This window comes from Pelophylax lessonae (assembly GCF_965119305.1).
Source record: "Pelophylax lessonae genome assembly, chromosome: 10".
NCBI classification, from domain to species: Eukaryota; Metazoa; Chordata; class Amphibia; order Anura; family Ranidae; genus Pelophylax; species Pelophylax lessonae.
The window spans coordinates 10,189,114-10,204,777 of NC_138777.1; the positions used below are offsets into that span (position 1 = coordinate 10,189,114).

At 45.9% G+C, this 15,664-nt stretch overlaps 1 protein-coding gene across 2 annotated transcripts in view; it reads right to left on the bottom strand.

The window, feature by feature from the left end:
* Positions 1-15,664, bottom strand: part of NELL1 (neural EGFL like 1) — a 1,211,404-nt gene that overhangs the window by 955,519 nt on the left and 240,221 nt on the right. For both annotated transcript variants that reach the window (XM_082270280.1, XM_082270281.1), the window contains exon 3: positions 9,079-9,229. In XM_082270280.1, coding sequence (XP_082126406.1) covers positions 9,079-9,229 — 151 coding nt within the window. The remainder of the gene's footprint in view (positions 1-9,078; positions 9,230-15,664) is intronic.

Here is a 15,664-nt window from a genome sequence, read left to right on the forward strand (position 1 = left end):
ATGGTCAAAGACTGAGTGCATGCTGCAGGAGATGGTCAAAGACTGAGTGCATGCTACAAGAGATGGTCAAAGACTGAGTGCATGCTACTGGAGATGGTCAAAGACTGAGTGCATGCTACAGGAGATGGTCAAAGACTGAGTACATGCTACAAGAGATGGTAAATGAGTACAGAAGAGGATCAGAGGCTAAATATATACTACAGGAGATGGTCAGGCTGAGGAAACACTACAAGAGATGACCGGAGAGTGAGGACATGTCCTCAAAAATGTCCACTCATTATAGCGTTTACCTGAATGTTTAGGCTGCGAAACCACCAACTCATCAAAATCTCCAATTATTCCTGGTGTCCTGTGTCCTGGTGTACACTCACCAGAAGTGACGTGATTGGAGTTCTTGGCAAGTTGGAGTTTTCGGCAGAACACAGGCAGTTCATAGTGGGTGTAGCTCGATTGACCCCTCCCACAGCTCTTCTCTCTGCACTGAATATGTACAGCGCAGTAATGGTGTCACTGCATTAGTTTCTTGATCTCCCAGTGTCCCAACTCTGAATTTAAAAAAAAAACTGAAAAAGTTGGAGTACATATCTGTGTCATGGGGTCTGTCCTGTGAGGGCCATCTCTTCAGCTAGAAGAGTCAGTGGATGGGTGTCAGTCAAGGGGATGCAAGAGAGTGTCCTGAAGATAAAGTAGTTTGCATCAAGTCTTCTGCTAGAGAGAGCAAAAAGACTTAAAGCGGTTGTAAACCCTAAAAAATAAAAAAAAAAAATAAAAACCTGCAAGACAAAGGCATAATGAGCTAGTATGCATCGCATACTTGCCCATTATGTGTAACTTACCTTAGAACGAAGCCCCGACACGGACCCCCGGACATCGCTGCGGGCGCTGCCATGATCCCTCGCCGTCTCTTCCGGGTTCGGCGGCTCCGGCGCGGTGATTGGCCGGAAGAGACGGCTCCGGCGCGATGATTGGACGGAGCCACGATGACGTCACTCCCGCGCGGGAGTGATTTTCCGGCAAGCTCCCGGCAAACTAATTGAAGGTCCCCCCGGACCTTCAGAGCGCATGCGCCGCTCGCGCAAGCGGCTGCATGCACTGTAAATATCTCCTAAACCATGCCGGTTTAGGAGATATTATTTGTACCTACAGGTAAGCCTTATTATAGGCTTACCTGTAGGTAAAAGTGTCAAAAAGCGGGATATTACCACTTTATTTTTCCATACAAGTAAACTGATGAGGCCAAGTGAAAGTTGTCCTTATCTACTGTGAATCCCACTATCCCCCTCTCCCATCCAAGTTCAACAATAAATACAAAAAAACCCAAAACCCTGGACTGTTTATTGAGTAAGGAGCCAAACGGGAGTAAGGAGGGACCCCCAGCAACTTCTAAATGTATCAACCCCCTTTAGGCTAGAACATGTATGTCAAAGTCAAGTCCAAGGAAAAGCCACAAATGCAGTTGCACCTTAACCTGTGTGTAGGCAGGTAGAGGGTACAGTATATCCTCCAACCTGCAGGTGGCAATGTGCCATTTCTTTAGGCTGCCAGGAGCCCATTGAGGATTAACTGTCCTCTGCTATGGGCTCCAGGCAGCCATCTTGGCATAGTCAGCAGGATGATGGATCCCTCCTCCCCAGTGATGGGTGTGGCGATAGGAATGACCATGGTGCCTTGCAATGGATAGCCTATTCTCTTCCACCTCAACAGGTATCTCTCCCTAATGCTACTCCTATTCTCTCCCTATAGCTAGTCCTATGCTCTCCCTGACTATCGGGGGCTCTGTCCCCATCTTACTCCCACAATATGCAGAATTTCTTATTTATAATATTCTGTGTCAAGATGGCTACCCAAATTTTGCAGGATTTCAGTATCCAATAAAATATGCTGTCCTTCCCAATATGGTTGCCTGGAGCCCATAGCAGGGATTAATTAGACCATGGGTGTCCAACCTTTTGGCTTCTCTGGGCCACATTGAGTGTAGAGAAATTTTCTCGGGCCGCATATAAAATATATACTATAGTTAAGGTATGTAAGTCATAAAATGCCCTTCCCACGCCGCCGCACCCGCCGCACTTATTTAACACAACTGGAGGATGATCAAATAAAATGGAATCAGTATACAGAGGTTTACTTCTTCTTAAAGATATTAAAGAAACACTCTAACCACCATGACCACTTCAGTGATTTGAAGTGGTCATGGTGGTAAGGGTCAGAAACACTGCACATGCTCGCCTCACCACCGCCCCCCCCCCCCTCCAAGGCAGCCTCTGCCTACCGTTAGTTGGAAGCCGATGTGGCCAAGCCCCCGACCTGACTTCCTTACTCCCCAGCAAAAAAAAAATTGGCAGGGGGTAGTGGGCCGCATTACCTGGGGTTCCGGGCCGCAGGTTGGGCATGCCTGAATTAGACCTTGGGCTCCTACCAGCATGAAGAACACAGTGCCACCTTTAGGTTTGAGTATATACTGCAGCCTCCACCTGCCTAAACATGGGCCGCACTTTGATGGATATAAATGGTAATTGAAGACATTTTAGGAAGTCTGGTTATCTAATGATGATGACGGGCAGTTGGTAGAGCAGCAACTGTCAGACCACTATGGGCCTATCATCCTCTGCAAGGTAAGTCTAATCGAGACAGCAAGAAAAATCTTTCATAAGAAAGCCAACCCATTGGCAATCATTTAAGAAGAAGATGCAAATTCTTGCATGAAGGTAGTAACTGATCCTTTAATACTATGGATAGATTTTTTGGGGAACGTATTGATAAATAGCCTGCTGAGATAAGCTCCATCTATTGCTCTTAATCATCAGGATTCTACTCCATCATGGCGCATCAATTCTTCTCATAGAAAAACTCAGCCAGAGCTGCAGAGAAATGATTGCAATGAAACTGCCAGGTGACCCGTGAAAAGGACCACAGACCTGAGCACACCTCTGGGAGAAAGTGAGGGAGAATTCATGTGTGTCATTGACTTCCATCAGTAATATGGCTGCAGAGAGGGATGGCAATTCCCCCGCTGACAGGGATCAGCACCCTCCATACACCAGGTGACATTTTATTGTGTAAAGAGGGGTTGTGACCAACAAGCTTAGAGGAAAAATACCAGTTCCCGTAAAAACCGATATCATACATATGATTGCTGCACAAGCCAGTTTGTGAGAAGTGTTACCACTGAGATCAAGCTTAGGTAGGTAATATAACTGTGTAGGCTTTCTTAGGAAGTATTTACTGTATGTTTCCATCTTATTTGACTTATTTAATCAGGGTGTGACTCTTCAAGTTGAGTGTCAGGGGCCAGAGGTCCAATGACACCTCCAAACACCTGTCATGTCAACAGTAGGGATGATCGAACTTTTGAAAAGTTTGGTTCGACCAGAACACCCAAACTTTCTGAAAGTTCGGTTCGGATTCCAGAACCCCATTGAAATCAATGGGATCCGAACTTCTGGAATCAAACAACACAATTTTAAAAGCCCTAAAACCCAATAAATGCCCCTAAAAAGTGCCTAGGGTTCTGGGTCATGCCCCAGGGACTATTAATCACACAAAAAAAAGTTCTTAAAAATTGTTGTTTTTGATAGAGAGCCAATTATTGAAAAAAATATTGAAAAAAAATGAGATTTCTTTGGATTTAGTGTCTGGGGGGTCTAAAAGGTGTACCTGTGAAGTTTCAGCTCTGTAGCATGTCCAGAACCAGAAAAAAAGATCATTTTTCTTAGAATTTTTAGTAGAGCAGGGGTGGGGTTCCGCTCCTTTCACACCTGGGCGTTTTTGTTTCAGGCGTTTATTGGGCATTTTTTGGGCGTCTTTGGAGGCAGGCATGACATCTGAACTTCTGTATAGGGGTATATATACACACACACACATATATACTGTATATACACATACACACATATAGGTGTGAAAGGAGTGGAGCCCCATCCCTGCGCTACTGAAATTCTAAGAAAAATTATCTTTTTTTTCTGGCGGTCACCCTGACATGGAAGAGTTCGGTCACCCTGCCATAGCAGAGTCAGTTCACCCTAAACTACGGTCACCCTGACACTTAACACTTTCCTTACAGAAACTAGATTATTGAATCTAACTATAGTGGTATATAGTACCCTAACTACACTACATATCCCTTTCCTCACACTAATAATTGCAAAATGACACTGGAGCAGCAGAACTGCTTCCACTCTATTCCACAGCCTCTGTAATACAGTGCTAGAGATTTGGCGGGGCTATGTTATATACTGGGGGGCGTATTCACTCCCGATTGGCCTCTGGACCCCCTAGTCACTCCAATCTGCTTTTACTGATGTTTCTGGGCCAATCATGGGCTTTTAAAGCCCAGTTCCTGTCCCATTGCATTTTGGGTGGTTCTGGTGGCCGAATTCCAAACTTTTACCGCAAAAAGTCCAGAATTCGGCCGAATTTCGAACAGCCAATGTTCGGGTCGAACCAATGGTCGACCCAAACCGTTCAATCATCCCTAGTCAACAGCTTGACCTTATATGGTGTCTTTTAGCTTCTGAATGCGCATAACAGGATCTTGGGAAAGCTGAGCAAGGAGTATATCTTCATGGGATTTAGGAAAACTCATCCTTTTAGGGAAGCCTATCACACCTCTAACTAATCTTTTATCACTTCCATCAGCTCATTACCCACCATTGCAACCTTTTGCAGCACCCTATGAAATTGTAAGCTTTTCTGAGCAGGGCCCTCTTAACCCTCTTGTATTTTATTGTATTGTAACTGTATTGTCTCCCTTTTATATTGTAAAGCGCTGCATAAACTGCTGGTGCTATGTAAATCCTGCATCATATTAATAATAATAATCCCAAGAGAGGGATCCCATGAGAAGGATCCCATTAAAGGGTCCCATGAGAAGGATCTAATGAGAAGGGATATGTAGGAAGGATCCCATGAGAAGGATGTATTGAGAAGGATTATGTAGGAAGGATCCCATGAGAAGAATCCATTAATAAGGATCCCAAGAGAGGGAACAAAAGAGAAGGATCCCAAGAGAGGGAACCAAAGAGAAGGATCCCAAGAGAGGGAACCAAAGAGAAGGATCCCATGAGAAGCATCCCTAGAGAGGGAAACCAAGAGAAGGATCCAAAGAAAAGGATCCCAAAAGAAGGATCCCAAGAGAAGGAGCCCATGAGAAGGATCCCATGAGAAGGATCCCAAGAGAAGGAGCCCATGAGAAGGATCCCAAGAGAAGGAGCCCATGAGAAGGATCCCACGAGAAGGAACCCATGAAAAGGATCTAAATAAGAGTCATTCTTGCCTAGCTAAGCCTGTAGGACATTGTTCCTTCTATGGTTTTCTAATAGCTTTCACTTTCCATTTTTAAATCAGGGGTGAAGGGATACTTGGTTCAGTGAGATAAAAATTGGGGTAATGGCGCTGCCTTAGGTAAAAATTTAGAGTGTCAACGGTGATAAATAAAATGTATAAATGTATAAAAACACCGTAGTGTATATGTGGGATTGGTGGTCAATATATTAACATTGCAACAAATGGATGAATATATAGAATCAACATATGATATATAAATAAATAGTAAAACACAGTGGCTGGTGTGTGACAATAGCCCAGTGATAAAGTGCAATCAAGGTGATAACGTGTATATACCGATAAAACTATGATCAAATAATTGCACTTTATCACTGGGCTATTGTCACACACCAGCCACTGTGTTTTACTATTTATTTATATATCATATGTTGATTCTATATATTCATCCATTTGTTGCACTGTTAATATATTGACCACCAATCCCCCATATACACTACGGTGTTTTTATACATTTATACATTTTATTTATCACCGTTGACACTCTAAATTTTTACCTAAGGCAGCGCCATTACCCCAATTTTTATCTCACTTTTACACAGTCTTCGGACTGTAGTTCAGGGTAGGCGGCAGCCTATTCATTCCTTTAGATATCCTTAGCGCGGAGTTCATTTCTTCTCATACTTGGTTCAGTAATAGATTTCAGCTTTACACAGCAAACTCAGATGTATCTACAAGTCTTTAAAAGGGAAACTTTATCCCCCCATTGCAATTATTCCCACTTTTACACTGACTGCTGGGTTACCTCCAAAAACACCACTCACACTCCAGCATATTCAACCTTGTGTAAGCCACTGCTACACTGCACCACCCCGGGTCCCATGTGCCATGGTGCATGCATAGCGTAAATTTCCCAAAGCTTCCTGGGATGCATGGCATCAGTATTCCAGGATGCTTTGGGAGGGACATCAGCCATTAGGGTTAAGGGCAGGGCCACAACCCACCAAAAAAAAAAAAAAAAATATATATATATATATATATTTTGTTGGGTAGGGGCAAGAAGTGTGATCAATTATGACAAGAAAGTGATAGTATGCTTCAGGGTCCATGCACACTGGGCTTAAAAAAACGCCTGTTCCCTTGGCAGAAAAGGTGATCAGAAAATCAATTTGAATATAAAGTTAAACCTTGAATTGAGTGAAAAAATGCTCAGAGTGTTTTTGTACAGGAGTTAGGGTTCTATGCAAAACACTCAAGTTCCTCCACATCGAGCTGGTCAAACCATGGCTTTATGGAGTTGCTGGATGAGAAGACCTGGCTCAAAAGTAATTCATACCAAAGGTGTTCAGTAGGGTTGAGATAAGAATTCTATGCAGGACACTCAAGTTCCTCCACGTCGAACTGGTCAATCCATGTCTTCATGGAGTTGTTGGATGAGAAGACCTTGCTCATACCAATTCATCCCAAAGGTTTTCAGTAGGGCTGAGGCCAGAGTTCTATGCAAGACACTCAAGTTCCTCCACATTGAACTGGTCAATCCATGTCTATATGGACATGCTGAACGAGAAAACCTGACTTTTTCCAATTCATCCAAAAAAGTGTTCAGAAGGGTTGAGGTAAGGGCTCAAGTTCCTCCACACCAAACTGGTCAAACCATGTCTTTATAGAGCTGGCTTTGTACCAGGGGCAGAGTCATGCTGGAACAGAAAATGGTCTTTCCTAAACTCTGCCTTTGTATGAAGTAGCATTATCAGTACCCTTCACTGGAAATACCTGACCTCCGTTATTTGGAGGCGAATTCACATACTCTTGACCAATGACGGCTGGTGCTAAAAAATTTTTTTTTTTGGGGGGGGGGGGGCGCAAATAAACCCATCCAGGCCCTCACTCACCACGGTCACGGTTTCCATGTTACGGCTCCAATCATCAGCTTACGTGTTAACACAATCTCTCTGTCAGCCTCCTGATTGGACGGGATGGGAAACAGGAAGTGACGCGATGGAAAATATTGATTCCCTAAAATCAAATGTGGGAGGGTTCCAGGTGCAGTGGTCTGCGCCCCGAGGACAACCTAAGACAAGCCAATTAGAGCTTCAGGTTCTAATCACATGCTTGTCAAAAATTGACAGACCTAAATGACACCTATTAGTCTGGTGCCCCGCACAGTGCACACACATTAACATGTTAAAAAATGTTAGTCATATTATCATGTACCGTATTTATCGGTGTATAACACACACCTTAATATTAAGAGGGAGGTTTCAGGAATAAATCCTAGATTTTAAATAAAGAATTTTGAAGCAAAATAAGGGAATTCAGAACTTTTTTTTATTAATCAAATGCAGCCTCGCCAGTGCCCATGAATGCAGCTTCACCAGCGCCCATGAATGCAGCCTCAACAGTGCCCATGAATGCAGCCTCACCAGTGCCCATCAATGCAGCCTCACCAGTGCCCATCAATGCAGCACCACCAGTGCCCATCAATGCAGCCTCACACCAGTGTCCATCACTGCAGCCTCACAACAGTGTTCATCAATGCAGCCTCACCAGTGCCCAGCAATGCAGCCTCACCAGTGCCCATCTAAGCAGCTTCACCAGTGCCCATCTAAGCAGCCTCACCAGTGCCCATGAATGTGGCCTCATTAGTGCCCATGAATGCAGCCTCACCAGTGTCCATAAATGCAGCCTGATCAGTATCCATCAATGCAGCCTCACCAGTGTCAATCAATACAGCCTCACCAGTGTCCATGAATGCAGCCTCACCAGTGTCCATGAATGCAGCCTCACCAGTGTCCATGAATGCAGCCTCACCAGTGTCCATTAATGCAGCCTGATCAATGTCCTTTAACGCGGGGAGAGGAGAGCCGTGGGATTACACAGATCGAGGATCTCCTGCTTACCCAGCAGTCGCTGTCATCTAAAGTCCCACCTCTTGGACTAGCTACTATAGATATCACATGTCCCGGCATTAGACCAGTATGTTGTCTATCATAGGAGGCGGGACTTCATATGACAGCGACCGCCGGGTAAGCGGGAGATCCCTGCTCTGAGTAATCGCCCCTCCTTTCCCTCGGCCCGACCCTGGGCGCCCCCCCTCTGCCCTGCCTCTGGGTGTGAAGCACCCTGTGCACCAAGATCGGCCCTGCCTGGTGCCCTTCCCCAATCGTTTTTTTTTTTTTTTTTATAAATATCAGCGTATAACACGCACGCATTTTTTACACTCCATTTTCAGGCAGAAAAAGTGCGTGTTATACCCCAATACATATAGTATTTAAAAATAAATCATTCTATGATTAGCTTTCCTATTTGGCAAAGCTTTGGGGAGGGGGCGGCGCCCCTGCACCCCTTATGGACCGGCCGCAACTGTTCTCGGCCATACAGTGTAGCAAAATAGTAAACTAAAAAGATAATAAAACAGAAAAGACATCAATAATCTGTATAAAAACTCTTTGTTATGTTATTTTGGCAAACACACAGCCTGGCGGAGGCCCTCTGAATAACCATCAAGAAGAGACACAATGGATTTCCCCCATTTCCTATTTTGTTGCTGCCAAACAGAACAATATTAACCGATTCTCAGCCAGGCAGAGCAGCCGGGGAGATCGATGACCTTTCATTCTCCGCAGAAATGACACCCCGCCGGGCCTGCTCTCTCCGCCGTCACTTTGTGTTACATTGTCACGGCGGGGTGCCTGCGTTACACTCCAGTTGTCTGTCGTTCACGTTGTAGGAGGCAGATGACATTTAGGAGACAGAGAGGGGGAGGAGGGAATGGGGGTGGGGGGTACATTCTCTTACCTGTGCTCCATCTCTCGTATGGAGAGGATGACCCCGGATGAGGAGGACCTTTGCTGGATGGAGGCCAGGAAGGTGAATTCGCTCTTATTCCTGAAAAGCTGGATCACCTTCTCGCTGGTGTGCGGTGCCGCGTGAATCTCCCGCTCCACATCTACAAAGAGGAAGAATATAATAAAACTCCATCCAAAAAAAAATCAAAACACAAATTAGATGACCAAAATTATTATTTGTATATTTCGGTTTGCTTTATATCTGACCTCCCCCCCCTTCTCCGCATCAGTCTTGCACAGTTGTATCGGGTCCTCTCCTGTGAGCTTCTCACAATGTGCATTAGAAGCTGCAGCAAGTCAGATAGACCCAGACCTTATTTCTTGGGTGGAGGATCTCCAGCGTCATCTATCGCTTTCCTCCACAACCTGACTGGCCCTCCCCCTTCATTCACTGGATTTCAATCATGGCGGCTCAGCATCACATGTGGGTGTTACCCAGGGGCTGACTGGCAACTTTCAGCCCAGGGGGCAAGTACCTACCAGAGGCCCATGGTGCAGTGACTCGGCCCTCCTCCCACTTCCCAGCCTCCTCCCACTTCCCAGCCTCCTCCTGACCCCCATTCTAGACTGAAGCTCCACTCCCGGTACTCTCTACTCACCAGCCGAATCCGGATTCCCGGCCTGGCCAGCAGAGGCTGGTTGGGGGGGAGTTGGGGCTGGCCAGGGGAGGAGAGTCTCTAGTGGGACATGGAACCGGCCTCTGCTCAGACACAGTTTACACCATTCATGCTGGGGGAGGAGGCTGCGCTCTGTCCCAAACTTAGTAGGTCAGTGGCAGGGACTTTTTACTTCCCTTCACCAGGAATCTTTTAGGTATGTCTGTGCCAGAAGCGGTGCAGCCTTTTTATGGGGCATCAGAGCAGCCCAGGGGGGCAATTGCCCCCCTGCCCCCTGGCCCAGTCCTTCCCTGGTAATACCTAGGGTGGCATACTTGCCAACTGTCCTTTTTTCCTGGGACAGTCCCTGCAAATAGGAGCCTGTCCCAGGTAATTTACATTGTCCCTGGAAGCGCCTGTTAATCGGGCTGCCCATAAATGTTATGCAGAAGTAGTGCAGCTGAATGGGAGAATTATTCCAACTCTGCTACTGTGGCCTAAAATTTAAAATTCCCTTTTTAATTTCCTGCAATTCTCTCTATATTGAGTAGACCCTATAATCTGATAAGTAGGCGAGATTAATTATGCAGAGTGGGCGGAGCTTCAGGGAAGTGGGTGTGGTAATTGATAGCTGTGCTGCAAAGTGTCCCTGGAAATTTTTTTTAAATGTTGGCAACTATGGGGTGGTCTGAATCAGTGCCAGGACAAGGTCATCCAGCGCCAAAGGGCAAAGATGCCAAACTGCCCCCCCCTCCTTCCTTTAGGGTTAAGGTCACAGTGCCCTCATCCCTGCAATAAACCAGGGATTTATTGCAGGGGCCATTGCGCCCACTTCCATTGCGCTCACGGAAGCCGCCCCTCCTGCCCACCCCTTATCCCGACCCTGGTCTGCATGCAAATGCAACCTGCTTAGGAACGCCCACTCCTCCAGACTGACACCGATCCATCAAGGCCTTTTGATATTTGCATAACTCCTCCCAAGAGCCAGCCCACTGCCTACATACGTCTCTTAGCCACTTCTGGACCGGACGGTTTTACCCCTTTTAATGACCAGTCCATTTTTTGCGATTCGGCACTGTATTATTTTAACTAACAATTGCGCAGTCGTGCGACGCTGTACCCAAATAAAATGAATGTCCTTTTTTTCCCACAATTAGAGCTTTCTTTTGGTGGGATTTGATCACCTTCTGTGGTTTTTATTTTTTGTGCTATAAACAAAAAAACAGCGACAATTCTGAAAAAAAAAAAAATATATATATATATATATGCACATATATATATTTTTTTACTTTCTGCTATATAACATTCCTAATAAAAAAACTTTAAAAATCAAACAATTTCATCAATTTAGGCCAATATGTATTCTGCCACATATTTTTGGTAAAAAAAAAAAAATTACAATAAGCGTATTTTGATTGGTTTGCACAAAAGTTATCGCGTCTACAAACTACGGGAAAGATTTGCGTCATTTTTATTTATTTATTCATTTCTACTAGTAATGGCGGAGATCTGCGATTTTTAGTGGGACATCACATTGCGGCAGACAGATAAGACACCTAGCTGACACTTTTGATACTTTTGAGGGGACCAGTGTCATTACTACAGTAATTGTCACTGTTCTAATGACACTGGCAGGGAAGGGGTTAACACCAGGGGTGATCAAAGGGTTAAAAGTATGCCTAGGGCAGTGATGGTGAACCTTGGCATCCCAGATGTTTTGGAACTACATTTCCCATGATGCTCATGCACTCCGCAGTGTAGTTGAGCATCATGGGAAGTGAAGTTCCAAAAAATCTGGGGTGCCAAGGTTCGCCATCACTGGCTTACGGGGCGCTTTCTAATAGTGTGGGGGATGGACTTACTGGATGAACACAGAGAGCCGTGTTCCTAAATAGGAGGAACACAGGATCCCTGTGTTCATCACTGCCAGAATAGCGGTCTGCCGCGTTTACTTCGGCAGACCGCTGTTCTGTCTCCACGGGGAGCGATCGCAGATGCCTGGCAGACATTGTTTCCCCAGACCCGCTGATTGGCTCCCATTCTAGCCAATCCATGCGTGCGCGCGCCTCCAGCAACGCGAGCGCGTCCCTACTAACTGCTACACAAAACAACGTACAGGTACGTTGTTTCACATAACAGAACCGACCTGCCGCAGTAAAACTACAGCGGCTGGTCGGCAAGTGATTAAAGGAGTTGTAAAGCCAGAAGGTTTTTTTATCTTAATACATTCTATGCATTAAGATAAAAATCATTCTGTGTAAAGCAGCCTCCCCAGCACCCCCTAAATCTTACCTGAGCCCCCTCTCTATCTAGGGATGTCCACGAGTGTCTAGGCCATCCAAGACTCTTCCTCCTGATTAGCTGGGACACAGCAGCGGTGCCATTGGCTCCCGCTGCTGTTAATCAGTCAGTGAGCCAATCAGCAGAGAGAGGGGCAGGGCCGGGCTGCAGCTCCGTGTTTGAATGGATACAGAAAGCTGTGACTCGGCTCAGGTGTCCCCATAGCAAGCTGCTTGCTGTGGGGGGCACTCAACAGCAGTGGCGGCTGGCCCCCGCACCACACCAGCCCGTACACCAAGCTTTGCAGTGGAATAACTTCTTTACAGGATGTCTCCAGCTTACAAGCCGACCTCAATGCACTGTTTCATTGGTCAACTATGTGGCAAATGAGGTTTAATGTTGATAAATGTAAAGTTATGCACTTGGGGGCTAAAAATATGCATGCATCATACATACTAGGGGGAGTAGAACTGGGGGAATCCATAGCGGAGAAGGATCTGAGGGAATCCATAGTGGAGAAGGATCTGGGAATCCATAGTGGAGAAGGATCTGGGGGAATCCATAGCGGAGAAGGATCTGGGAATCCATAGTGGAGAAGGATCTGGGGGAATCCATAGTGGAGAAGGATCTGAGGGAAGCCATAGTGGAGAAGGATCTGGGGGAATCCATAGTGGAGAAGGATCTGGGGGAATCCATAGCGGAGAAGGATCTGGGGAAATCCATAGCGGAGAAGGATCTGGGGGAATCCATAGCGGAGAAGGATCTGGGGGAATCCATAGCGGAGAAGGATCTGGGGAATCCATAGCACAGAAGGATCTGGGGAATCCATAGCGGAGAAGAATCTGGGGGAATCCATAGCGGAGAAGGATCTGGGGGAATCCATAGTGGAGAAGGATCTGGGGGAATCCATAGCGGAGAAGGATCTGGGGGAATCCATAGCGGAGAAGGATCTGGGGGAATCCATAGTGGAGAAGGATCTGGGGGTTCTGGTTGATCATAAGCTTAATAATAGCATGCAATGCCAAGCTGCAGTTTCCAAAGCAAGCAAAGTCCTTTCTTGTATTAGGAGAGGCATGGACTCCAGAGAGAGAGATATAATTTTGCCCTGTACAAATCATTAGTAAGACCTCATCTGGAATATGCAGTTCAGTTTTGGGCTCCAGTTCTCAAAAAGGATATCTGGGAACTGGAGAAAGTGCAGAGAAGGGCAACCAAACTGATAAGAGGCATGGAGGAGCTCAGCTATGAGAAAAGATTAGAGGAACTGAATTTATTCTCTCTTGAGAAGAGGAGATATGATCAACATGTATAAATACATAAGGGGGGATATGATCACCATGTATAAATACATAAGGGGGGATATGATCTCCATGTATAAATACATAAGGGGGGATATGATCACCATCATCATCATCATCAGGGAGATCAGCTTTAATGTATCACTGACCAGCCAATGATACAATCAGAACTTTCATCCTGCTGGGATAAGAAGATTTGTAAATTTAAAAATCAAAGGATGATAATGACAAACAAGACAACTGGCATTTTCAGAACAAGAGGTCAGCAATGGCAGCCCACCTACAAAGCAGAGCTCTTCTTGTAATTCAATGAGTGTTCCGATAGTAGAAAGAATAGGAAATGATAGAAAGAATCTTTAAAATATTCCATCGATTTGGCCTGTTTCATCAGAAGAAAGAAGGAGGATTTGCAGGGATTCGGTACGCGGTTGCCCGTGCGTTCTCTTGGAATTAACATTCGCGCCCATTGGATTGGCTCTCTCATCCCTGGCGCCCCTCCACGGAGAGAAAATCTCTGTCAGTCGCATTAGATCAGCAAAAATCCTGCATAATCCTCAGGAACAACAGCAGAACCCAATCAAAGTTCTACCTAATCCACCGAGCACTGACAAAGCCATCACTGATACTCCCTCCAACAAATACATCTGGGGAACGTCATCCCGTGGTGTAGCTCCTATGGAAAAGCCTAATTTACATGGTGAGCATGCAGGGGGATGGGGAACTGACCGCAAGACTTGGGAAAATCGAATCTAGGGGTATCAGAGTCTCTTCTGTCATTTTAGAACATTTTCTGTAATCGTAAGATATTCAAAGTCTCTCTTTTTTTTTTTTTTTTAACACTTTCGCTGCCAGGGGTGTTCTTTTGTGGGCAGTCTTAGTCCGTAGGGTTCAGTAATGAGTTGGCCCACCCTTTGCAGCTATAATAGCTTCAACTCTTCTGGGAAGGCTGTCCACAAGGTTTAGGAGTGTGTCTATGGGAATGTTTGACCATTCCTCCAGAAACACATTTGTGAGGATAGGCACTGATGTTGGACAAGAAGGCCTGGCTCACAGTCTCCGCTCAATTCATTCTAAAGGTGTTGTATCAGGTTTAGGTCAGGACTCAACCTTGCTTTTTTGCACTGGTGTGCAGTCATGTTGGAATAGGAAGGGTCCATCCCCAAACTGTTCCCACAAAGTTGGGAGCATGAAATGGTCCAAAATGTCTTGGTATGCTGATGCCTTAAAGCGGAGTTCCGGCCACAAAACATTTTTTAAATGAACATACCCCCGGGACAGTCAGGGCTAGGACATTCCACAATGGCTAGCCTCTGATCTGTCCCGGGTCGCACTTACCTGCAAGAAGAAATACTCACTTATAAAATTTCTTCTACAGCGTTTCCATCTCTGTTGTGGGCAGCTGAAGCCGGCGCGGTCCTCTTCTGCGTCCTCTTCCGTGTCTTCTTCTCCCAGAATGCGCCTGCACCGGCCCCTCTCGTCACTTCCGGTGCGGCGCCGCATTCCTACACAGCTTCTGGGCATGCCCAGAAGCTGTTTAGCAGGGAATGCGGCGTCGCACCGGAAGTGACGAGCGGGGAGGTGCCGTCGCATTGATTCCTGGGAGCGATGACGTTCAGCTCCCAGGAATCATTGCAAACCGGAAGTGACGGCGCGGGCCGCGGCCACAGAGGGAGGAAGTGGAAAATAGGTGAGTATTTCTTTCTACAATTACAAGGTAAGTAAAAAAAAAAAATAATCCTAACTATCCAATTCCTTTTCAGGTGAAGAAGAGCAAGCGGATGGCCACAAAATCGATTATGTCGATTTTGTGGCCGGAACTCCGCTTTAAGGGTTCCCTTAACTGGAACTAAGGGGCCAAGCCCAACCCCTGAAAAACAACCCCACACCAAAATCCCCCCTCCACCAAATGATTTGGACCAGTGCACAAAGCAAGGTCCATAAAGACATGGATGAGCGAGTTTGGGGTGGAGGCACTTGACTGTCCTGCACAGAGTCCTGACCTCAACCAGTCAAGTTCCTCCACCTCAAACTCGCACATTCATGTCTTTATGGACCTTGCTTTGTGCACTGGTGCGCAGTCATGTTGGAACAGGAAGGGGCCATCTCCAAACTGTTCCCACAAAGTTGGGAGCATGAAATTGTCCAAAAGTAAAAGAAAAAGTGCCTCTTAGTGTAATAGGTTTATTAATCCACAATAGAACAGATGACAAATACTTGCTCACATTTAGAACAATAAAATAAAAGCTCATCTGAAACAGTGGCAATTCGATAATGGGAGTCAGCATCCAGGTATATCAAGTCCACGCCAGTAGTTAAGAGGAGGAATCAATGTCTCTCCCTAGCGCCGTCAGGCTAGTCGGCC